The 27,042-nt window shown below is 44.6% G+C and overlaps 1 protein-coding gene across 1 annotated transcript in view; it reads left to right on the plus strand.

Annotated features, from left to right (window-relative positions):
- LOC126481231 (uncharacterized) overlaps positions 1-27,042 on the plus strand; it is a 527,312-nt gene that overhangs the window by 446,063 nt on the left and 54,207 nt on the right. The window contains exon 3 of the mRNA XM_050104843.1: positions 5,210-5,368. Coding sequence (XP_049960800.1) covers positions 5,210-5,368 — 159 coding nt within the window. The remainder of the gene's footprint in view (positions 1-5,209; positions 5,369-27,042) is intronic.

Raw genomic sequence — 27,042 nt, forward strand, 5'->3', positions numbered from 1 at the left:
CTGTTTCAGATTGCGTGGGTGGCTCAACAGAGCGGTCATGTGCGTCACTCCAGGCCGTATTTTCGTCAGTATCAATGGAATGGAATGAAATACCTGACGTGGGAAACTTAGCTTTGTTATCAGATTTGATAGGCACAATTGGTTCATTAATGTTTTCTGAGATTATCAAACTTCTGTTGCTGACGGTAGCGTTGGAGGTAAAACTGACATTTTCATGCTGCGTAATGAAGGTCATGGTTAATTTCTCAGTAAAATGTTTCTCTGTATTGTCGATGGGTTTTTTAATAGGATGTGAGATCTGCGACGTGGCAACTTCTGTAACGGAATTTATACTAGCGTCAACATGGGTTATAAACCTATTGAGCAACTGCTGTTCGACTTCCTGTCTTTGTACTGCTAATGACTGTAAAAACTAATTGTTTCTCTCTGAGTGTTTACGGAGAAAGTCTTTGTATCGCTTTTCTGAGGTCACAGTGTGAACTTTGAGGCGTACATCTAATCGAATGTCTTGTTGATCTATTCTGTCATTAACTGATTGGATTTCATCCGTAAGCTTTTTATAGGTTTCACTAAACTGATGTCTTCAAGCATTAATGTCATCTCTCAAAGGTTTGGTACTGTCTGCGCATTGCCTGGCTATGGCTTCAATTTTATCGGAAAGACTTTTTCACTGGCCTTGATATCTGTATCTACCTGTTTAAAACGGTTATCAGTCGTACGTGTATATTACGAGGGCAGTTCAATAAGTAATGCAACACATTTTTTTCTGAAACAGGGGTTGTTTTATTCAGCATTGAAATACACCAGGTTATTCCCCAATCTTTTAGCTACATAACACTATTTTTCAACGTAATCTCCATTCAATGCTACGGCCTTACGCCACCTTGAAATGAGGGCCTGTATGCCAGCATGGTACCATTCCACTGGTCGATGTCGGAGCCAACGTCGTACTGCATCAATAACTTCTTCATCATCCGCGTAGTGCCTCCCACGGATTGCGTCCTTCATTGGGCAAAACATATGGAAATCCGACGGTGCGAGATCGGGGCTGTAGGGTGCATGAGGAAGAACAGTCCACTGAAGTTTTGTGAGCTCTTCTCGGGTGCGAAGACTTGTGTGAGGTCTTGCATTGTCATGAAGAAGGAGAAGTTCGTTCAGATCTTTGTGCCTACGAACACGCTGAAGTCGTTTCTTCAATTTCTGAAGAGTAGCACAATACACTTCAGAGTTGATCGTTTGACCATGGGGAAGGACATCGAACAGAGTAACCCCTTCAGCGTCCCAGAAGACTGTAACCATGACTTAACCGGCTGAGGGTATGGCTTTAAACTTTTTCTTGGTAGGGGAGTGGGTGTGGCGCCACTCCATTGATTGCCGTTTTGTTTCAGATTCGAAGTGATGAACCCATGTTTCATCGCCTGTAACAATCTTTGACAAGAAATTGTCACCCTCAGCCACATGACGAGCAAGCAATTCCGCACAGATGGTTCTCCTTTGCTCTTTATGGTGTTCGGTTAGACAACGAGGAACCCAGCAGGAACAAACCTTTGAATATCCCAACTGGTGAACAATTGTGACAGCACTACCAACAGAGATGTCAAGTTGAGCACTGAGTTGTTTGATGGTGATCCGTCGATCATCTCGAACGAGTGTGTTCGCACGCTCCGCCATTGCAGGAGTCACAGCTGTGCACGGCCGGCCCGCACGCGGGAGATCAGACAGTCTTGCTTGACCTTGCGGCGATGATGACACACGCTTTGCCCAACGACTCACCGTGCTTTTGTCCACTGCCAAATCACCGTAGACATTCTGCAAGCGCCTATGAATATCTGAGATGCCCTGGTTTTCCGCCAAAAGAAACTCGATCACTGCCCGTTGTTTGCAACGCACATCCGTTACAGACGCCATTTTAACAGCTCCGTACAGCGCTGCCACCTGTTGGAAGTCAATGAAACTATACGAGACGAAGCGGGAATGTTTGGAAATATTCCACAAGAAATTTCCGGTTTTTCAACCAAAATTGGCCGAGAAAAAAAAATGTGTTGCATTACTTATTGAACTGCCCTCGTATATAAGCTCGTCACACGTGCTGGAAAATTGTTCATTGAACTCAGTGGTAGTGTCAACTGGTTTTTCCGCATTTCTCGTAACTGGGTGGTGGTGTCACCCTGTATTTCTTGAATAGTGGAAAATTGTTCATTGAACTGAGTATTCAGGTTAACCATCATTTGCACGAGATTTTGAAGCGTCGCTCCGTATTCTTTTCAATTGACGCGTCGGGTGTCACCTTTGTTGTGATTTGTGGTGCGGAGACATCATTTATAACCACGGACGTCTCGTTTGTTGCGTTATCTGCATAATTACCGCTAATGGAATCTGACGGATTTTTTAAAACGGGCTGAATACTTTGCGTTACTGTGTTCTCTGGCATACTATTGGCATTCAGACTGACTGTGCTATAATTGGGAAGTTCACTGACCTGGTTCGGTAAAGAATCGTGTTCTGACAGCTGCGTCTTTATCTTCCTCAGCGTCGTCTACTATTCCGGAACATGCAGGACGGCTGTAGGTGTTTTATTTTGTCACAACTGTACGGAAAGTTCTGAGACGGCGTTTGCTGTACAAGCCCTGCCGATTACAACTTGGGCAGGCTCTCAACTCCAATGAAAAAGAGAAGCGTCTCGCATTTTGTGGATATGTGCTAGCAAAGATGGAGGATGACGTATTTCTACAGCATGTAATTTTTAGCGATGAAGCGACGTTTCACCTTAGTGGAAAAGTCAACAGACACAATATTCGCGTATTTGGTTTGGAAAATCCACATTAACCACTGCAACACGAAAGGGACTCACCAAAAATCTATGTGTTCTGTACCGTCTCTGTACAAAGGTTTACGGACCATTTTTCTTTGCGGAAAGAGCTGGAACGGGACTCACGTACCTGGACATGTTGGAACAATGACTGTTCCCTCACGTTATGGAAGATTCCCAGGACTTCATTTTCCAACAGAATGGTGCTCTGTCCCACTGGCAGTGTGATGTACGAGGCTTAAATGACTCCCTTCCTCAGCGCTAGATCGACTGCAGGGGACTTGGGGACCTGGCTCTGCACTTCTGACCACCGAGATCTCCTGATCTCACAGGCTGCGAGTATTTCTTATGCGGTTATATGAACGAAGCTATCAACCGCTCTGAAGGATCTGCAGAACCAATCATTGCTTCCGTGCACTCGGTAACAGCAGATACGCTTTGACATATGTGGGACAAGTTCGACTACCATGTCGATGTTTGCCGTCCAGCCAACGATGGCCACATTGATCATTTATAACATTTGTCACATTTCTAATTATTAAATAATTATTAAAAACTAATTAATTACAAATTATTAAATTTATTAAATTGATATCAAAAATTATGGGAAAAAAAACTTTCGAATTTCCTCTTCTCATTAGTACGAGGTTGAGTCAAATGAAAAACTTAAATATTTTTTTAAATATTATTTATTGTGCAGAAGTGGTACAAAGCTGTATCACTTTCCAACATAAGCTCCCCCACGCTCGATGCAAGTCCTCCAGCGCTTACAAAGTGCATAAATTCCTTTAGAAAAAAATTCTTTTGGTAGTCCGTGCAACCACTCGTGCACTTTGTGGCATACCTCTTCATCAGAACAGAACTTCTTTCCTCCCATTGCATCTTTGAGTGGTCCAAACATATGGAAATCACTTGGGGCAAGGTCTGGTATGGTGGATGGAGGAAGACACTCAAAATCCAGGTCTGTGATTGTTGCAACTATTGTACGGGTAGTATGGGGCCTTGCAGTTGCAAAAGGACACCTGCTGACAGCAATCCCCGTCGCTGTGATTTGATTGCAGGCCGCAGATAATTTTTTAGGAGATCTGTGTATGATGCACTGGTGACAGTGGTCCCTCTAGGCATGTAATGCTCCAAAATGACGCCTTTTCTGTCCCAAAAGAGAGTGAGCATAACCTTCCTTGCTGATGATTCTGTTCGAAACTTCTTTGGTCTTGGTGACGAGGAGTGACCCGATTCCTTGCTCGCTCTCTTTGTTTCCGGTTGGTGGAAGTGAACCCAGGTTTCGTCCCCAGTAACGATACTTGCAAGGAGGCCATCACCTTCTAGTTCAAAGCGCTGAAGAAGTTCTTCACAAGCATCAACACGTCGTTCTCTCATTTCAGGAGTCAGCTGCCGTGGCACCCATTTTGGAGACACTTTGTGAAACTGGAGGACATCATGCCCAATGTGGTGTGACTAATCGGTAAACATGCTGCAGTGTCATTCAGTGTCACTCGGCGGTTTTCCTTCACTATGGCTTCAACTGCTGCAATGTTCTGTGGAGTCACAACTCGTTGTGCCTGACGTGGACGAGGAGCATCTTCCGCTGAAGTCACACCATTTGCGAACTAACTACTCCATTCGTAGACGCTGCTGTGACAAACATGCGTCACCGTACTGAACCTTCATTCGTCGATGAATTTCAATAGAGTTCACACCTTCACTCCGCAAAAACCGAATAACAAATGGCTCTGAGCACTACGGGACTTAACTGCTGAGGTCATCAGTCCCCTAGAACTTAGAACTACTTAAACCTAACCAACCTAAGGACATCACACACATCCATGCCCGAGGCAGGATTCGAACCTGCGACCGTAGCGGTCGCGCGGCTCCAGACTGTAGCGCCTACAACCGCTCGGCCACTCCGGCCGGCACCGAATAACAGAACGCTGTTCTATCCTGGTGCAAGTCGCAAGTGGGGCGGCCATCTTTATGCTGATACTGCGACGGTAATTGTACATCTGCACTATGCTGCCACCTACAGGCCATTCTGCATGCTGTTTGTAGCACGCTTACCAACTTACAGGATAACGGCGCGAAATTTCGATTTGTTATTGCAAATTTAAGGTTTTCATTTGACTCACCCTCTTATGAAGCTTGTTCATTTTGGATTTGTACTTGAATAAATACGAAGTTTTGAAAATGGGTCCATCATTTAGAATAAGCCTGTATTTACAATGGGCAACCGATATTTTTATAAGCCTGTACGTCGATATCTTTTGCGTCTATTCATCGATACTTCTCAATATATCGACGCCGGTTAATGATACCTTTAATATCTGTATATCGAATTCGCAATATTTTTAAAAATATCAACAGTCCTAGTACACACGTGTCCTTTGCCTTTGCCTGTTGCAGGCAGCCAGTACGGCGAGCGGTGCCGCTTCGACGAGGACTGCGGCTACCACGACGAGGTGCTGGTGTGCTCCCGCGCAGACTCCAGGACCTGCCGCTGCCCCAGGGGCCTCGTCTGGGACGACCACTCGCGCAAGTGCTACGCCGTCGGCGACACCTACGGTAACTCGCGCTGTCTAATGGTTCGAGTTCTTTCTGCATTAACCACACACTTCCTCTACGACTTTATTTCAACACCTGCCTTGAAAGAAAGAGAATTACTTTTAATTATGAGACGCCCGCATCGTTTTAAGGAAGCGTTCTTACGCAGCTTTTAAGTATTTTTAAAAATCACGATTAAGCAAAACGCGTGCACGTCAATGTATAAAAACTAGCAGTTTCTGTCAAACGACAGATCATCTGTGGGTATAAAAAAACACGTTAGTTAGAGAACATGCCTTCACTCATGCCCGGGGGTACAAATGGGTGGGGGAACTTCTTATACTGGCTTGTCGTTTCTGCTTCCGTTTCTTGACTGTGAGCCCTGTCCACACCACGTACCTGATAATCCCGCGGAGGTCGTATTTTTCTGCTCCACACTGCTCCTCGCTTGCCTGAAATTACCTATCGAAATATACAAGCGGCTATAGGGGAGCCACTCAACGTTAAAACACAATACTGTTCTACGTCTGGTATGAACAACTATATTCTGAGACGATAAAAGAAAGTCGCAGGTTGCACTGTTTACATTCTAATTCATAGGTGTTTATCCCAATTAATGGATGATTACCAGTCCACAATACCAGTCACACGTAACCGACACGACGCGGGTGATTGTTGATGATGCGAAAGCCGAATAATCGAACGAAAGTTCTTACGCTCGCCACGCATACACAGATTTCTTTTGGCACCAGTCCTCCTCGACACTAGTAATGATATAGCACTGTTTATAGAGTTAATTATTCAGTTCTCACTTGTACGAGCGTGCGCGTAACCGACGCGACGCAGCTGATTGTTGATAATGCGGAAAAGCGATGACCGAACGAACGTCCTCACGCTCGCTACAAGACACTGGCGCTTGTTTGCACTCTTTTATGGTAACTAATTTCTACTGATTCACATTAGTTCATTCTGAGAGACGCATACGGCGCGATTGATTGATACTGTACGGTACGACACGCAACGAGAGGATACACAAATACGTTATCGGCGGCACTGCTCACTTTTAATTACATCTTGACGCACTTTCCTCTGAATCATTTCCATATTTCATCACTTTACTGTAATAGCACTTATAGCAACACTTCAACTTCCATACTAACAATGCCTCTCACATGCAGAGCTACCCACAACACAACAATTCCGTGTCCGATGCTCGACTTCGCAGACGCGGCTGCTCGCAAAGACACTCCGCAACCAAGCCAGCGATATGACAATACGCTTACACAGTCACGATTTTCTTTATTTACTTTTCACACAACGCGTTTCATGAAATGATTCCCATTTTCAAGTGCATTTTTTGTGTGTATTATGCCATTTCCATTTGATGTTGTCGGTGTGTGAGTGTCTGCCTCCTTTCGTTGACATCACTGCAATTAAGAAACACGGTTTTTTTAGTTGGTTATCAATCTTTATGTGAAGTTAGTGGCGAAATTTAGAAGAATTTGTACTTACAGTTATCTTATGGGCCATTTGTACGGAGAGTCACAAACACTGAACATCACACGCAACTTGCTGTACACTTTAAACATCGAAAATCTCTTACATTAACAAAACAGTTACAAAAGATGTTCCCACAAGTAGTCCACAGAGATAACATTATGTGTCTTCCACAGAGTGCGATATGATTTTGTGGAGAGGTTGCTTATCTTAACTATACACAATACAGGACAACTATTTGGAAAAATAGAGCAAAATGTCAAAATACTCCACTGACTAAATAAAGGACATAAAATGGATTTGCTAGAAGAACTGGAGATACATTCACATTACGGAAAATATAAAGATAAAATATTAAAAGAAAAACTTGAAAGTGAATCAGTGAATTTCCTCAGATGTTATAATATACTTAAATAAAAAAAAAATAGTAACACACAGAAATAAGCACAATTGTAAAATCGGTATAAGAAAATTATGATCCAAATTGTTAAAATAAATAATCTCTGCACAAAAACGTATCACAATCTGTGGAAGACCTACAATGTTACCTGTGTGGACTACTTGTAGGAACATATTTGTAACTGTTTTGTTTATGTAAGATATTTTCGATGTTTAAAGTGTACAGCAAGTTGTGTGTGATGTTTGTGTGAGACTCTGCACAAATGGATCATAAGAAAACTGTAAGTACAAATTCTTCTAAATTTCGCCACTAACTTCACAAAAATATCGATAACAACTAAAAAATCACGTGTTTCTTACATATTGCAGTAAAGTCAACGAAACAAAGCAGACTCACACATCGACAACATCACATAGAAAAGACATAATACACAAAAAAAAACACTTGAAAATGTGAATCATTTCCCGAAACGCGTCGTGTGAAATGTAAATAAAAAATCGTGACTACTAGCACAAGAATTATTTATAAACAAACCTATTATAATCGGCAAGCCTCTGTATTGGCATAATTTCTCGTATTTTCTCCTCGTGGTCATTGCGCGAGACGTATATGAGGGAAGTAATATGTTGTCCGACTCCTCCCGAAAAGTGCTTTCTCCAAATAATTTGCACCTAGATCAACGCTGTACGCTCACTGCATCAAAATTACAGAATTCGACCAGACTGAAGTAGCTCGTTCTCTTCACTGAGTACATGCCACTACAGTCTGGCCTTGCGCTCCGCACTCCGAACACAGTAGCTGGTCAAAAGTATCCGGACACCTATTAGCGGACGTAATATGGAGAAAGTCCACCCTTCGCCTCTACGATAGCTTGAATTCTGATGAAGATAATTTCAGTGAGGCGTCTTGAATGTCTGTGGAAGAATAACAGCCTATTCCTACTAAAGAACCAAAAACAGAGAAGGTAGTGATGTTGGACGCTAGAAGTCTCCAGCGAAGTCATATAACGCGATTCGAGGATTTTGCCGTAGAAGGATAGTTTGGCGACGATGACTGATTGTATCAGCATGACGATGCATCCTGTCGCCTAGCTACACTCCTGGAAATGGAAAAAAGAACACATTGACACCGGTGTGTCAGACCCACCATACTTGCTCCGGACACTGCGAGAGGGCTGTACAAGCAATGATCACACGCACGGCACAGCGGACACACCAGGAACCGCGGTGTTGGCCGTCGAATGGCGCTAGCTGCGCAGCATTTGTGCACCGCCGCCGTCAGTGTCAGCCAGTTTGCCTTGGCATACGGAGCTCCATCGCAGTCTTTAACACTGGTAGCATGCCGCGACAGCGTGGACGTGAACCGTATGTGCAGTTGACGGACTTTGAGCGATGGCGTATAGTGGGCATGCGGGAGGCCGGGTGGACGTACCGCCGAATTGCTCAACACGTGGGGCGTGAGGTCTCCACAGTACATCGATGTTGTCGCCAGTGGTCGGCGGAAGGTGCACGTGCCCGTCGACCTGGGACCGGACCGCAGCGACGCACGGATGCACGCCAAGACCGTAGGATCCTACGCAGTGCCGTAGGGGACCGCACCGCCACTTCCCAGCAAATTAGGGACACTGTTGCTCCTGGGGTATCGGCGAGGACCATTCGCAACCGTCTCCATGAAGCTGGGCTACGGTCCCGCACACCGTTAGGCCGTCTTCCGCTCACGCCCCAACATCGTGCAGCCCGCCTCCAGTGGTGTCGCGACAGGCGTGAATGGAGGGACGAATGGAGACGTGTCGTCTTCAGCGATGAGAGTCGCTTCTGCCTTGGTGCCAATGATGGTCGTATGCGTGTTTGGCGCCGTGCAGGTGAGCGCCACAATCAGGACTGCATACGACCGAGGCACACACGGCCAACACCCGGCATCATGGTGTGGGGAGCGATCTCCTACACTGGCCGTACACCACTGGTGATCGTCGAGGGGACACTGAATAGTGCACGGTACATCCAAACCGTCATCGAACCCATCGTTCTACCATTCCTAGACCGGCAAGGGAACTTGCTGTTCCAACAGGACAATGCACGTCCGCATGCATGCCGTGCCACCCAACGTGCTCTAGAAGGTGTAAGTCAACTACCCTGGCCAGCAAGATCTCCGGATCTGTCCCACATTGAGCATGTTTGGGACTGGATGAAGCGTCGTCTCACGCGGTCTGCACGTCCAGCACGAACGCTGGTCCAACTGAGGCGCCAGGTGGAAATGGCATGGCAAGCCGTTCCACAGGACTACATCCAGCATCTCTACGATTGTCTCCATGGGAGAATAGCAGCCTGCATTGCTGCGAAAGGTGGATATACACTGTACTAGTGCCGACATTGTGCATGCTCTGTTGCCTGTGTCTATGTGCCTGTGGTTCTGTCAGTGTGATCATGTGATGTATCTGACCCCAGGAATGTGTCAATAAAGTTTCCCCTTCCTGGGACAATGAATTCACGGTGTTCTTATTTCAATTTCCAGGAGTGTACATCTGTGAGGGAATGGGTTGTGGAGAATAACATTCCTGAAATAGACTAACCTACCCAGAGTTCCGACCTGAACCCAAATGGTTCAAATGGCTCTGAGCACTATGGGACTTAACATCTGAGGTCATCAGCCCCTAGAACGTAGAACTACTTAAACCTAACTAACCTAAGGACATCATACACATCCATGCCCGAGGCAGGATTCGAACATGCGACCGTAGCGATCGCGCGGTTCCAGAATGAAGCGCCTAGAACCGCTCGGCCACATGGCCGGCATCTGAACCCAGTGGAACGCTTTTGGAATGAGTTGGAATGTCGACTTTGCTCGAGACTCCTGGCATCCAACATTACTATCGTCTCTGGTTTCGTCTCTTGAGCAGGAATAGGCTGCTGTTATATTAACTGCTACATACAGGGTGATTCAAAAAGAATACCACAACTTTAGGAATTTAAAACTCTGCAACGACAAAAGGCAGAGCTAAGCACTATCTGTCGGCGAATTAAGGGAGCTATAAAGTTTCATTTAGTTGTACATTTGTTCGCTTGAGGCGCTGTTGACTAGGCGTCAGCGTCAGTTGATGCTAAGATGGCGACCGCTCAACAGAAAGCTTTTTGTGTTATTTAGTACGGCAGAAGTGAATCGGCTGTTCCCTCAGCTCGAACAAGAAGCACAATAATTCATATTTCAGCAGGATGGTGCGCCACCACATTGGCACTTATCTGTCCGTAACTACCTGAACGTCAACTACCCGAGGCGATGGATCGGCCGCCAGGCAGCCCGTGACAGAGCACTTCATCACTGGCCTCCAAGAAGCCCTGATCTTACCCCCTGCGACTTTTTCTTATGGGGGTATGTTAAGGATATGGTGTTTCGGTCACCTCTCCCAGCCACCATTGATGATTTGAAACGAGAAATAACAGCAGCTATCCAAACTGTTACGCCTGATATGCTACAGAGAGTGTGGAACGAGTTGGAGTATCGGGTTGATATTGCTCGAGTGTCTGGAGGGGGCCATATTCAACATCTCTGAACTTGTTTTTCAGTGAAAAACAAACCTTTTTAAATACTCTTTGTAATGATGTATAACAGAAGGTTATATTATGTTTCTTTCATTAAATACACATTTTTAAAGTTGTGGTATTCGTTTTGAATCACCCTGTATAATAACTATTGTGCCAAATCGAGATTTTTGAAAAATAGCATGAATAAAATAAGCTATCCGCTGTGGTGACGTGAACCGCTTGTGGGAAGCAATTGTAACGGTGTGTTGCGTCTATTTTTTGGGTAGACCGGTATCCATATGTACAAGACAAGCAACTGACGCTAGCTCCAGATGTTGCATCACGCTTGTATTGTATCGCCTGAGAGACTGAATTTTTAAGTTAACCAGCAGTTGATATGCTGTTGCTGTTGTTATTTTAAGTACTGCAGCGGGGCGGGGTCTACCGTCTTCGTTCTCTCTCTGAATTTTCGTAAGTCCACCTACCTCGATATTCCTTCCTTCTGACGTACCTTCACTCTGTAGTAGCAGATACGTGCTAGGCAGTGTAAAGCAGCGTTGATGAAACCGCTACCTAATGCCTACCACACAGAGGCCGCATAACTCGAGTTAAAAGTCAGTTCCTGAAAGTTCATATTAAAAAAATTGGTCTTTCGGAGGATGCAGTCTACTTGCAGAAAGCATTTAAAAATTATATTGAATCTGATTTTTATTCATATGGAAACACATGAAATTAATTTTTATATTTAATGTTTATATTAATTTTTAATATGGTGAACTTTATCCTTCAAAACTCACTGTACAACAAATTTTCACTCGAAAAGCAGCCAGAATTTTTGCAAGTCCGACCCGACTAATTTACACGTTCTAACACATGGTTCAAATGGCTCTGAGCACTATGGGACTTAACGTCTGAGGTCATCAGTCCCCTACACTTGAACTACTTAAACCTAACTAACCTAAGGACGTCACACACATCCATGCCTGAGGCAGGATTCGAACCTGTGACCGTAGCAGCAGCGCGGTTCTGGACTGAAGCGCCTAGACCACTCTGTCGCAGCGGCCGGCCACAGACCCACCACTCTTCACGAGTTAAACATTCGGTCGTTTCAGTGCTCTTCTTAGTAAGAAGTGCTCGATAAAGTATTGCGTACAGAGCACGAAATATGCCACGCGGAATTGTTACTACGACCAGGAAGAAGACACGCTCATAAATCTCCAACTGTTAAATTTAGAAACACCAAACTTTCATTAAATTGTTCGAAACTCCAGTCGCTTCACTCATGACACGTTCTAACCGAAATGAACTCTCTAGTTCTTCGTCTTACAGACTATTTTTACGGAGCTATCTAGCATGGTGTTATCCGTAGGCCGGTTAGCAAGCGACTATCTCGAGATCCTCTACTCTCTGCCCAGCTCACTATATTCGCGCGGGAACAGCTTAATTCTAATTGGCTGTTGATCTAATGACCAATCGGAATGTTCCTTCCAGATCATACTGGCGGAAAAACTTGCCATATCCAATCACTAATCTGACAGTAATTAATGTCATTAAAACTTCAATTTCTAGTATATAGTATAATCAAAATAAGCGACGTTCAAAATATTCTCCAAATTGATAAATAAACTTACTCCGCCTCTAACTTTCATTCTGGCTGCTTTTATACAAAAGCAGGCTCACACCGACATACGTCATCTGAATCGTGGTTGCACCATAACTTACCCACAGTTCGTTTGTCAAGGCCTTACATAAAATGACATTAAGTTTTAACGTATGTCCCACATACAATCCCTCAATCATTCTTATGCACTCACACAGCAAAACTATAAGCAAATAATAATTTTGAGCGATTTTTATATTATGTAATATAAAGTAACTAAAGTTTTGAAAAGAAAATTCTAATTAATTGATTTTATGCACTGATAAATTTGTAATGGCTTCAGATGATAATGAAAGTCAATTGTTCTTAACTGGTTTTAAAACATGAGCGTCGGTTTTAGAACTGTTAGGTAATTTTCATTGTCTCCGGAACTATAATAAATAAAAATCTGAAATTTTGACAGCATCATTCCATTAATAACAAAAGGCTGTGTACCAAATTTGAACAAAATCTAATAATAACTAATATGGGTTATTTAGATTCGTAGAGGGTATGAATTTTCGTACTGACTGAATGTTACTCTATGCAGTTCTTACGGCAGGCAGCATCGGCTGCGCTGTGAGCAAAAAAAAAAAAAAAAAAAAAAAAAAAAAAAAAAAAAAAAAAAAAAAAAAAAAAAAAAAAACCGTAGCCATCCTGCAGTAACCGTACAAAACGGCTGCGTGCATTACAGCAACGAATGTCATCTCGTAATAACTTGCTACGTTACAGTACGAAGACTAGTCTGAAGTAGCTATCTGTGCTATGCTATGCTGTTCAAGTCTTTTCAGCCCCACATAGGTAAACCAACTTGTATCCAGTTAAAACTATTTATTATAGTAAAGCCTTGGTCTCGCTCTATAATTTTGACCTGTCAAACTTCTCTCTATAACCACTTTTGGATGCCTCTAGATGTGTCCTATTAATCAAACCCTCTTTGCAGTTACTTTGTGCCTTAAATTTTTCTGTCCAGCTCAATTCATACCTCTTCATTAGTTGACCGACCTCCCAATCTACAGATTTATCTCAAAGTGGGAAGGATTGGAGTTTAAAGTCCCATCTATGTATTGATCATTAGAGGAGAAGCACTTGCACAGCTGGAAAAATATGAGATACAGAATCGTTCGTAGTTTTTCTGGAGGAATCACCAGGGCTTTGCCTAAAACGATTTAGATAAAATACGGAAAAGAGGAGCCGAGTTTTTCCCAAATAATGTCAGATGTAATTCAGAGTCCTCCAACAGTTTGGTGGACCCCACTGCTCTGTAGATTTCCTTCCCTACCACACACTTCCTTTTTTGGCACCCTCCCCTCTCCCCCTACTGAGAAACTTCCTCCGTGTCTCTCATATGTGTAGCTGTTAAAGCTTGAGCATCGGAATTAGACGCCGCACTGCAAGAACTTAATGCGCAGGGAGGATCGTTAGTAGATCGGTGTAGCGAGTGTTTGTACAGCTCTCCAGAATGCTGTTCGGAGGTACTGTCGTCCATAGCTGATATTTCGGCGGTCAAACCTCGCACCATTCTCAAGGCAAACAACCCGTGAAACAGTTTGCTCCGGGAGGGCGGCGGGATTTGCCTGTAATATGGGTCTCTACTTGGTTGCACTTCCGAGCGCTGTGTAAACATTTCATACACCAGAAAGAGCTCAAACTGTGCCCTTCAGCGAGGATTTGCGAATGTCTGATAAATCACTAGATACAGTATTGTCACTAGGCGAACAAATTCTTTTCAGTGGCATTTTCCTAGTATCTGAACTTTCTTAATCACAGTGAAGCAAAGCACAACACAGCACAACGCAAGCATGCTGTAGAACCCATACACAGCACACGTTGTTTATGTTCACACAAGCAAAGCCGGCAGCTCTGGAGCCTAGACGTCAGAACCGGCAGTGATTGGTTCGCGTCCCACGCATAGCGCCTCGCGCTTCTCGTTCCTTTACTTATTAAACTGTTACACTACCAACTTGAAACGCATACGTCAAGCGCAAAGTTTCAGCAGCCTCAGTATAGGCATGTAACTGTGCGCTCAGAACTGGCAAATGCGACGTGACGTGATCGACTTGCATACCAGAGATGCTGCGTAACGCATCAGTGCAAACTTTCATAGGAAAAGAAAGCCTTAGTATAATGTACGAGGGCAGTTCAATAAGTAATGCAACACATTTTTTTTCTCGGCCAATTCTGGTTGAAAAAACCGGAAATTTCTTGTGGAATATTTTCAAACATTCCCGCTTCGTCTCGTATAGTTTCATTGACTTCCGACAGGTGGCAGCGCTGTACGGAGCTGTTAAAATGGCGTCTGTAACGGATGTGCGTTGCAAACAACGGGCAGTGATCGAGTTTCTTTTGGCAGAAAACCAGGGCATCTCAGATATTCATAGGCGCTTGCAGAATGTCTACGGTGATCTGGCAGTGGACAAAAGCACGGTGAGTCGTTGGGCAAAGCGTGTGTCATCATCGCCGCAAGGTCAAGCAAGACTGTCTGATCTCCCGCGTGCGCGCCGGCCGTGCACAGCTGTGACTCCTGCAATGGCGGAGCGTGCGAACACACTCGTTCGAGATGATCGACGGATCACCATCAAACAACTCAGTGCTCAACTTGACATCTCTGTTGGTAGTGCTGTCACAATTGTTCACCAGTTGGGATATTCAAAGGTTTGTTCCCGCTGGGTCCCTCGTTGTCTAACCGAACACCATTAAGAGTAAAGGAGAACCATCTGTGCAGAATTGCTTGCTCGTCATGTGGCTGAGGGTGACAATTTCTTGTCAAAGATTGTTACAGGCTATGAAACATGGGTTCATCACTTCGAACCTGAAACAAAACGGCAATCAATGGAGTGGCGCCACACCCACTCCCCTACCAAGAAAAAGTTTAAAGCCATACCCTCAGCCGGTAAAGTCATGGTTACAGTCTTCTGGGACGCTGAAGGGGTTATTCTGTTCGATGTCCTTCTCCATGGTCAAATGATCAACTCTGAAGTGTATTGTGCTACTCTTCAGAAATTGAAGAAACGACTTCAGCGTGTTCGTAGGCACAAAAATCTGAACGAACTTCTCCTTCTTCATGACAACGCAAGACCTCAGACAAGTCTTCGCACCCGAGAGGAGCTCACAAAACTTCAGTGGACTGTTCTTCCTCATGCACCCTACAGCCCCGATCTCGCACCGTCAGATTTCCATATGTTTGGCCCAATGAAGTGCGCAATCCGTGGGAGGCACTACGCGGATGATGAAGAAGTTATTGATGCAGTACGACGTTGGCTCCGACATCGACCAGTGGAATGGTACCGTGCAGGCATACAGGCCCTCATTTCAAGGTGGCGTAAGGCCGTAGCATTGAATGGAGATTACGTTGAAAAATAGTGTTGTGTAGCTAAAAGATTGGGGAATAACCTGGTGTATTTCAATGCTGAATAAAACAACCCCTGTTTCAGAAAAAAAATGTGTTGCATTACTTATTGAACTGCCCTCGTAAATGCTCACTTCGCCCTTTTTCGTTGCCTGATGATGCAAAAATATGGAGGGCTATTTTTTTTATTACATATTCGTCTAAGGTCACACAGACGTTATCGTAATCGATTTCCAAGTGTGTGCCACTACTCTGGATGATGCATTTACCGTACAGCTGGGCCACTGCAGAGATATTTCTGGCTCTCGCTGCTGATCCTGGTCGGAAGTCACTTGCTGGGGACAGTCAAAACGGGAAATCTAATCCCATGTGAACGCATGTTCCACATTCTCAGCAATTGATGTTTCCAGTGGGGATACCTCTGGCCACCGGGTGTATCAATAATTTTGATATCGTACCAGTAGTTAAGTGCGGCTGGTAGTGGTCCTACCACGTCCAAGTTGACATGTGAGAACTGTGCCTCCAAAACTTCCAAACAGAGCTCATACACGCCACATTATTTTACGTTTCTGGGAGAGAATGCAAGTGTGAGTCCATGAACGTTAGTCCTTCTGAATACTGGGTCACACATAATACTACACCACTAGCACATCCACTGTGGAGATTCCCCGATCGCTGAGGCTACGTTGAGAGTCGAAACCCCCCCATCGTAGAGGGGCAGAACATATGGCCACAGCCAGCCTGCCGACTCATCGCAGTGTATCGGCACCTCAGTGCCTGGCAGTGGTACGCGGTACTTGTGCAGGACCATCTTGCCTTCCTGCAGGTCCTTTCAATCATCATCATTTTGTGCTCCCAGCAGCTCAGCAAAATCCGCAGGTACGGAAATGTTTTCCACTGTAGATAAAGTGTCGGCAGCGACTTTATTCGAACTGCTTGCAAGTCGGAATTCTGTGGCAAATTGCGAAATAAAATTTAGTTGGTTGATTTACACTGAAGGATAGTTATTCTGTGGCTGCAAAAACACGAAAGTCAGAGGCTGATTGTCTGTACATGTAATAAAGGAATGTCATTCCACCATGAACAGGAAGTGTCTAACTGTTTCACATACCGCTAAAAGTTCTGCGTAAAATGGTGGCCAGTAGCTCTGCTTCTCTTTGATCTTCTCGGAGAAAAAACCAAAAGGCTGCCAGTACCTTTTGTTATATTCTGCTGGATCACACACAGGATGACGTGTCCGAGAAAATCCCTAGTGAGGCGCTAGCGATTGGACGGTCACTTGCGTGAGGCATGTCAGGCAGGCTTCAGTGTTGTGTGCAGTTCGTCAGTCCAAGTGACAGGAGTGGAACCACGCACTCTGGGGTCAGAGAGGACGTCGTGGAGAGGCGGCGGGGCCTCGCCATCTGTGGATAAAAGATGGCGTTAAATGTTTATCATCCCCAGGTATCGACACACTTAGTGCACCTTTCTCGAAGCTGTGTAAGTTGGAAGTGTGGCAATGCGCTCAGCTAGCTTATAAGAACTGGCCGCAGAAATCGGTAATCCCAGGAATGTTACTTTATTAGAACCGACGGCGCATTTAGCCAGATTTATGAGGATTCCAGTTATCAGCCCTACAGCAGACTATGCGTATATGTCTTTCATGTTCTTCTGACGATGACAGTGCCAAAATAGCATCAACGTATGCAAAGCAGAATTCGAATCACCGCAAAACTTAATCAACAAAGTGCTGAAAAGTCTATGCAGAACTCAAATTCAAATGGCTCCAAGCACTGTGGGACTTAACATCTGAGGTCATCAGCCCCTAGACTGAGAAATACTTAAACCTAACTAAGCTAAGGACATCGCAAACATCCATCCCCGAGGCAGGATTCGAACCTGCGACCGTAGCAGCAGCACGGTTACGGACTGAAGCGCCTAGAACAGCTCGGTCACAGCGGCCGGCTGGGCATCAGGGATCCGACAGTTTGTTGGTAGGTAGTGGAGGCACGTGGCATTAGATGTCTACGGACAGGTCACGTAATTGTCGTAAATAATGGGCCACTGATATGCGTGCCCGGTGACGGCCCCCTATAGCGACTCAGACGGATTTCTAGGACTTACATCAGGCGAATTTGGTCGCCCAGACATCAACGTGAGTTCGTTACAGTGTTCCTCACTACTGTAGCACGGATCTGGCTCCGAGAGGCAGATAGTTATACTGCTGAAAGATGATATCACCACCGGGGAAGACATCAAGCATGAAGGGATGCAGATGGTTCGCAGCAGTCAGCGTGTTCGATTACTACCACAGGTCCAGTGGAAGGGCAGGAGAATGTCTCTCATAGGATAACACTGCTCCCACCAGCAGCCTGTCGCGCTGCACGTTTCGAGCCGCCCTTCCCCTTGATGATGGCGTGTGTTGAGACGACCATCGACATAGTGTAGCAAAAATGCAATTCATCCGAAGAGCTGAAATATATGCAGTGACAAATGGTTCAATTCGGATGGTGCTGTACACACTGCAACTATAATTGGTTATGTCGTTGTGTCAACATGTGAACACAATGGGGTGGTCTGCTGCAGAGCTACATGTTCAACAATGTACGATGAACGGCGTGCTTCGAAACACTTGTGCATGCACCAGCATTGTGCTCTTTCGGCAGAGATGCCACAGATCATCATCTATCGTACTTTAAGACAGACAGGCCTCCAAACCAGATGTTATGTGAAGACGTCCAACCATTTGAGTCCTCTATGACCTTGGTCCCTTACCTAGCTTGCATTTATCGTGAATCTCTCACTCAGCTTAAAGTTCCAAGCGACTGGAAAAAAAACGCAAGTGACACCAGTATATAAGAAAGGTAAAAGAACGGACCAGCAAAATTAAAGGCCAAAATCCCTAACTTCTGTTTCCTGCAGAATCCGTGAACATATTCTCAGTTATAATATAATAAACTTTCTTGAGTGTAAGAAGCTTATGTCCACGAATCAGCATGATTTTAGAAAGCATCGCTCTTGCGAAACTCAGCTTGCCCTTTACTCACATGATATTCTGAGAACTATGGATGAAGGGCAACAGGCAGATTCCACATTTCTAGATACCCAGAAAGCATTTGACATGGTGCCCCATTACAGGCTGTTAACGAAGATACGAGCATATTAAATAAGTTCACAGATATGTGAGTAGCCCGGAGACTTCTTAAATACTAGAACCCAGTATGTTGTCCTCGACGGTGAGTGTTCATCAGTGACAAGGATGTCGTTAGGAGTGCCCCAGGAAAGTGTGATAGGACCGCTGTTGTTCTCTGCATACATACTCATAAATGATTTGGCGGCCAGGATTGACAACAGTCTACAGTTTTTGTCGATGCTGAGGTGTCAAAGTTAAGTAACTGTAGCAAGATGCAAGGCGACTTAGAAAAAAATTTCCAGTTGGTGTGATGAATGGCAGCTAGCCCCAAGTGCGGAAAAATGTAATTTAATTCGGATGAGTGGGAAGAACAAACCTGTAATTTTCAGATACAGTATTACTAGTGTCCTGATTGACATAGTCGAGTCATTTAAATATCTGGGTGTAACACTGGAAAGTGATGTGAGGTGGAACGAGCAAGTGAAAACTGTGTTAGGGAAGGCAAATGGTCGTCTTCTGTTTATTGGGAGAATTTTAGGAAAGAGTGGTCCACATGTAAAGGACACCGCCTATAGGACACTGATGAACCCTATTCTTGGGTACTGCTCGAGGGTTTGGGATCCGTACCAGGTCGGATTGAAAGAAGATAGCAAAGCAATTCAGAGGTGGGCTCCTAGATTTTTTACCGGTAGGTTCAAACAACACGTAATTGTTAGGGACATGCTTCGGGAAGGCAAATGTGAATCCCTGGGCAGAAGGCGACGTTCTTTTCGAGAAACACTAATGGGAAAATTTAGAGCACCGGCATTTGAGGCTGACTGCCAAACGATTCTACTGCCGCCAACATACATCGCGTGTAAGGACTACGAAGATAAGATATAAGAAATTAGGGGTCATATGGAGGTGAAAAGGCAGTCTTTTTCCCTAGCTCTACTTGTGAGTGGAGCAGGAGGGGAAATGACAAGTAATGGTACAGGGTATCCTCTGCCACACATCGCACTGTGGCTTGTGGAGTATCTGTATAGATGTAGATCTATATTTAAAGCCTGGTGGTAGTTTCACTGTTCTTCTGTCTCTTTCCGTAGACGCCCACGACACTCGTATATGACAATTCGACCGTTTCCGTCGTTTTCGAGCTACTCGTTCACAGGCTCTGCGTAATAACAATCTGCCCTTTTGTAAAATTAGCTTAGCTCAATCGATTTCTGCATTTACAGCCCATATCTTCGATAGGGTGATCCCCCGTCCGTATCAGCTCAGCTTACATACTTCTGTTACAGTGTAACGTGCACAGAACGCCACCAGGCGACATCCAACATTGCGCGTTGCAGTGTTCATAAAGATTTGGCTTATCAGTGTATTTTGCAGACAGTATTCACATGTATGACTGAATGCACCTGCAAAATTACATCATTGTTCAGGAGATATGAAGTCATAAACATTGAGATACGTGCAAAACTAGCTTTTGTTGAAAATGGAGCGCAAATTACAAGTGGCAGCCAGTTGTAATGTGCTAATACGCCATAACTGTCGCATCCTGTCCACTCGCCTAACATAGGGTGCCAAGGAAGCTGTTTTCTCGGATAGTTAGAGAACAATTAGAGCAAATCTTATTAATGGAGTTTATTACAGTAAGTTAAATTGACAATACTTAACTTTGCGTTTTCACAAAGAGGTGTCACAAGCAATTGGCGACATGCAAATAATCAATGTCCTTTGGTATATACAATTTCAATGCAAGCAAAACACAACAGTTCATACCATTGGCTGATGTCGTCTTACAGCCCTCTCTGCTGTAACATTCCAGGCCGACGTGCCGGCACTTGATGTTACGCCGTAACAATAACACACTGCAAAGTACACTAAAATTATGCCATTTTTCTTCAAATGGAAGCCAGAAATGGAACTAAAATTACGCTATTTCTCTTCGAACGCAGGCTGGAATGCAAATAAAATGATCGAAAACATGTTTTACAGCACTCTCTCCACGATAACTACATGTTTGTTCAGGAATGCGTGGTTGGCCAGGACTTTTGCCTTTACAGAGGCACCCTTTATTCTCCAGACTGTTTATACCACCGTTGAATGTTCTTTGGTGATGGTGGTTTAGCACGAAATCGAATATGAAACGCCCGCTGAACTGCGATCACTGACTGAGTACGACTAAATTCAATAACACAATACGCCTTCTGTTGCGCGGATGCCATATTGCGCGAGACTGGCTGCACTCTCCAGGTCAGCGCTCGTAGCGACATCTAGCGGATTTTTTCAGAAACTCTAGACTATGCCGATTACATCTAGCGCTGTTTCAGTTACCTAGTGACATTTGTCTCAATATTATTACTAGATAAAATCGGGTCATTCTTTTTGGGACACCCTGTATTTCATTTTCCCTAAGAGTGACTGCAATTCTGTGACATTGCGAGGAACTGGCAAATCTCGTCTGGCTAACAAATGTGACTGAAGAGGATGTACATCTTGATTGTTTGTGACAAGATCGAGATATCGCAACTCAAGTTTAAAACAATTACAACTGTCCAGTCTACACACTCAGATAACACACTAAACAAAACACGCAAATTTGCAATGTGATCTTCAGGTGTACGACCTGCTACAACAATATCGTCCAAATATTTTGAACAGTTTGGCACTTGAACAGTCAGTAGTTCCAAATACCGTTACAAAATGGCGGCTGCGGAAGCACTGCCAAAAGGCAAATGCAAATGTTTAAACAAGCCCAAATGAGTATTTACTATACACAGTTTTTGAGATTCTTCATTGAGCGGTATTTGAAGATATGCGTCGCCCAAATCAATTTTTGAAAAGTAGCGACCAGCGCCTAATCTGTCCATGAGATCCTCTGGGGGTGGCAATAGGTAAGTATCAATCACAGGTTGTGGGTTGACTGTAAAGTCAACACAGAGGTGAATGCGACCTGAAGGTTTGGGGAGCAAAACCAGTGGACTTGCCCATTGACTGGCTTGTATGGGCGCAATGGCTCCGCTATCTTGCAGTTCTTTAAGTTCGGCAGTGGCTTTGTCCTGTAATGCAATGGGAACAGTTCTGAACCTGCAAAATTTCGGCTGAGCGTTGTCTTTCAGAGTAATATGTGCAACAAAATTGTTAGCCTTGCCTAAACATTCAGAAAAGAGTTCTGGCAATTCACATTGTCCTGAATGCCAGAGCCAAACAAATCAAATGAATCAAGACCAAATATGTTGTCACAACCGCGTGATTGTAGCACCATAAAAGTCACTGTTAGCGTATGCAAGCGATACATGGCAGGCAAAGTACATTTTCCAAGAACAGGAATGAGTTGTTTATTATAAGCTGTCAGTTGTGTGCTAGTTTTAGACAGGCTTGGGGAGCCTAACAGTTCATATTTGTGACGATTTAGCAATGTGACAGAGGCACCCGTGTCCAACTGAAATTTCACACATTTCCCTCAAAGAAGCAAATGAACAAAAAGTTTATTGGACTGGCATATCACTGACGAAACTATTCGTGTGCCAGTTTTGCAAATGCCTGTTGCAGACTTTGAATATACTCCATTAATGATATGGACCTTGTGACTAGATTTTTTTGAGTGGGCCGAATTCTTATGTTTGTTCTGTTGCAAACATAGAGATTGTAAATGTCCTTCCTTGCGGCAGGCGTAACACTGAGCTTGACAGAAGGGGAAGCCTTTGCGTTTGTGCCATGAGTAACACCGAGAGCAAGACGTAACTCTGTTCGCCTGTGTAGCCACCTGTTGAGCGACCTCGGGCATGGATGAGTGTAATGTCCTTAGGTTAGTTAGGTTTAAGTAGTTCTAAGTTCTAGGGGACTGATGGCCTCAGAAGTTAAGTCCCATAGTGCTCAGAGCCATTTGAACCATTTGTTGAGCGAGCTGCTTACGCGGCATGGAGCACTGTTTACTCAGCATGGCGAGCGCAAGGTGCCGCTGCCGAATGGGCCAGTTGCAGACATGGGACTCAACCCGACAAGATGCTGGGTGCTCAAATTTATCGGCCTACAAGACACCTGAGTCGTACTGATCTAGTATTTGCATTACCTGCTAAAATGATGGATGGGATTGTTTCAAAATCTGTTCCCCGAGTTTGACATCAGGTACACTGTACACGATTGCCTCACACAACATGATGTCTGAATATAAAGCACCACAAGCACATTTGAATTTCCATTTCCTCATCATACTCTGAAAATCTGTTACCCACTCGTGATAAGTTTGTTCTGACCGTTTTTTACAATTAAATAACTGATACTAAGCTGCTACTACATTCACTTCTTTATCATAATACACTACTGGCCATTAAAATTGCTACACCACGAAGATGACGTGCTACAGACGCGAAATTTAACCGACAGGAAGAAGATGCTGTGAATGATTATCTTTTCAGAGCATTCACACAAGGTTGGCACTGGTGGCGACACCTACAACGTGCTCACTGGATGAAAGTTTCCAACCGATTTATCATACACAAACAGCAGTTGACCGGCGTTGCCTGGTGAAACGTTGTTGTGATGCCTCGTGTAGGGAGGAGAAACGCGTACCATCACGTTGCCGACTTTGATAAAGGTCGGGTTGTAGCCTATCGCGATTGCGGTTTATCGTATCACGACACTGCTGCTCGCGTTGGTCGAGATCCAATGACTGTTAGCAGAATATGGAATCGGTTGGTTCAGGAGGGTAATACGGAACGCCATGCTGGATCCCAACGGCCTCGTATCTCCAGCAGTCGAGATGACAGGCATCTTATCCGCACGGCTGTAACGGATCGTGCAGCCACGTCTCGATCCCTGAGTCAACAGATGGCGACTTTTGCAAGACAACAACCATCTGCACGAACAGTTCGACGAAGTTTGCACCAGCATGGACTATCAGCTCGGAGACCATGGCTGCGGTTACCCTTGACGCTGCGTCACAGACAGGAGGGCCTGCGATGGTGTACTCAATGACGAAACTGGGTGCTCGAATGGCGAAACGTCATTTTTTTCGGATGAATCCAGGTTCTGTTTACAGCATCATGATGGTCACATCCGTGTTTGGCGACATCGCGGTGAACGCACAGTGGAAGCGTGTATTCGTCATCGCCATACTGGAGTATCACCCGGCGTGATGGTATGGGGTGCCATTGGTTACCCGTCTCGGTCACATCTTGTTCGCATTGACGGCACTTTGAACAGTGGACGTTTCATTTCAGATGTGTTACAACCCGTGGCTCTACCCTTCATTCGATCCCTGCAGAACCCTACATTTCAGCAGGATAATGCACGACCGCATGTTGCAGGTCCTGTACGGGCCTTTCTGGATACAGAAAATGTTCGACTGCTGCCCTAGCCAGCACATTCTCCAGATCTCTCACCAATTGAAAACGTCTGGTCAATGGTGGCTGAGCAACTGGCTCGTCACAATACGCCAGTCACTACTCTTGATGAAGTGTGGTATAATGTTGAAGCTGCATGGGCAGCTGCACCTGTACGCGCCATCCAAGCTCTGTTTGACTCAATGCCCAGGTCGATCAAGGCCATTATTACGGCCAGAGGTGGTTGTTCTGGGTACTGATTTCTCAGGATCTATGCACCCAAATTGCGTGAAAATGTAATCACATGTCAGTTCTAGTATAATATATTTATTCAATGAATACCCGTTTATCATCTGCATTTCTTCTTGGCGTAGCAATTTTAATGACCAGTAGTGTAGTTAGTTAGCGAATCTACAACCTGATCATATGAAAGTTCAGTCAGAGTGGCTTTAGGATATAACTTCTGGATAAGTCTGAACACTACATTTCCTGCTGTGGACAAGAAATAGGATAGTTTTACAGTACCTGGTACATTGTGAGCAATTATGTGGCTTCAAACTGTTGCAACCACTTGAGCCATTCTTCTTCTTGTTCATGAAACTGGCAAGAAGATGGCATAGCTGCTGTAGGTGTTGCTCGTTCCATTGGACATGCAGCGTTGGCCAGTAGCTGCTACACTGTGTTGAAGAGTGTAGATACGAGGGCATTTCGAAAAGTAAAGATACAGTGGCTCGCAGTCCTTAAGTAGAACATTTATTTAGAAAACGTCAGTTACATCTTATTAACTGCATTATTTGTTATTTTTCGACATAATAACCGCTGTTATCCAAACATTTGTTAAGTCGGTGCACAAGCTTTTGTATCCCACAGTCATAGATGGTTGCCACCTGTTGTCGAAACCACATCTCAACTTCGTCTTTGATCTCTTCATCGCCGTGGAATGATTTTCCACCAAGATGTGACTTCAGGTAACGGAAGACATGGAAGTCGGTGGGCGCAAGGTCCAGGCTGTATGGCGGATGGTCCAATATGTCCCACTTGAATTGTTTGAGTAGTGCTATGGTTATGAGCGCTGTGTGAGGCCGAGTGTTGTCATGAAGCAAGTGGACTCCACTTGTCAGCATTCCCCTGCGTTTGTTTTGAATTGCCCTTCGAAGACGTTTCAAAGTCTGGCAATATGCAGCAGCATTAAGTGTCGTTCCAGGAGGCATACATTCCAACAGAAGAATGCCTTGTCTGTCCCAGAAAACAGAAGCCATGATTTTCTTCGCTGAAATCGACGTTTTGCATTTCTTGGCTTTTGGTGAATTCAAATGGCGCCATTGCATCGATTGTTGCTTGGCTTCAGGTGTATGGTGATAAACCCATGTCTCGTCACCTGTCAGAATGTGATCAAGGAACTCATCACCTGCTTCAGCATAGTGTGTGAAGAAGTCGAGTGCAAAGCCCGTTAAAGGCGCTGCAGTCTGGAACCGCAAGACCGCTACGGTCGCAGGTTCGAATCCTGCCTCGGGCATGGATGTTTGTGATGTCCTTAGGTTAGTTAGGTTTAACTAGTTCTAAGTTCTAGGGGACTAATGACCTCAGCAGTTGAGTCCCATAGTGCTCAGAGCCATTTGAACCATTTGCAAAGCCCATCCTTTTCTTTTTGTGTTCTTCTGCTAACAGTTTTGGAACCCAGCACACACAAAATTTCCTGTACCCTAACTTGACAGTCACAACATCATAAAGAGTTGTGATTGACACGTCTGGTATGATCTGAAGCAATTCTTTCAGTGTGAGACGTCTATTCACACGAATTGCTTCCTCCGTTCTCCGAAGAAGGGTTCAGATATCACAGATGGCCGACCTGTTCTTTGTTAGTCATGAACATCGGTCCTACCTTCAGAGAAATGACGACACCATTTCCTTACATTTTGTCGATTCATAATGTTCCCATAAACAGATACAATTTCTTAGTGAACATCCGCTGGTCGCTGACCTTTTGCATGAAGAAAATGTATGACGGAGCGCACTTCACATTTGGCGGGATTCTGAATCTGTGCAGCCATTTTAAACACGACCTACTCCAACCAGAAGCAACGTTCAACTGCCGGACGACCGCGAGGAGAAAGCTAACAGTTCAAGGTTAACATCAGTGTTGCCAACTTGCTCGCCAAAACTCTTCTGTTCCTCTGGCGTGCAGTGTATCTTTATGGCGTGCAGTGTATCTTTACTTTCCGAAATACCCTCGTATTTGCTGAGTCTGGAACTGAAACATCTGTATTAGCTGTGTTGCATCTAACGCTGGCAGGTGTGGCCCCTGAGCATGGTGTGGGATAGGTGGGGTGACATGTTGGAGGAGGTAAATACAAGAAACAGAAAGAGCCAAGCAAGAAAAATAAGTACAAAAGCGAAGAAAATTTGTGTAACTTCCACCTGAAAACCCTGCTTAGCAAAAACAAGGTAAGAGACTGTTAAAGCAAGTCAACACCGCTACAAAGTAAAGACAACAGAGAATTAAGACGCCAGCAAAACACAAAAGAAAATTCCCTGGCTGCCAGGCACTGCGTTCATCCCATCCTCATCACCTAATGTCGTATCCTGCCCACTTGCCTAATACAGGGTGCCTAGGAAGCTGTCTTCTCGGATAGCTAGACAACAATTAGAGCAAATCTTATTAATAGAGTTTACTACAGTAAGTTAAATTGACAAAACTTAACTTTGCGTTTTCACAAAGAGGTGACACAAGCAATTGGTGAAATGCAAATAATTAATAGTTCAAATGGCTCTGAGCACTATGGGACTTAACATCTGAGGTCATCAGTCCCCTAGAACTTAGAAATAATTAAACCTAACTAACCTAAGGACATCACACGCATCTATGCCCGAGGC

Source organism: Schistocerca serialis, chromosome 5, assembly GCF_023864345.2.
Source record: "Schistocerca serialis cubense isolate TAMUIC-IGC-003099 chromosome 5, iqSchSeri2.2, whole genome shotgun sequence".
NCBI classification, from domain to species: domain Eukaryota; kingdom Metazoa; phylum Arthropoda; class Insecta; order Orthoptera; family Acrididae; genus Schistocerca; species Schistocerca serialis.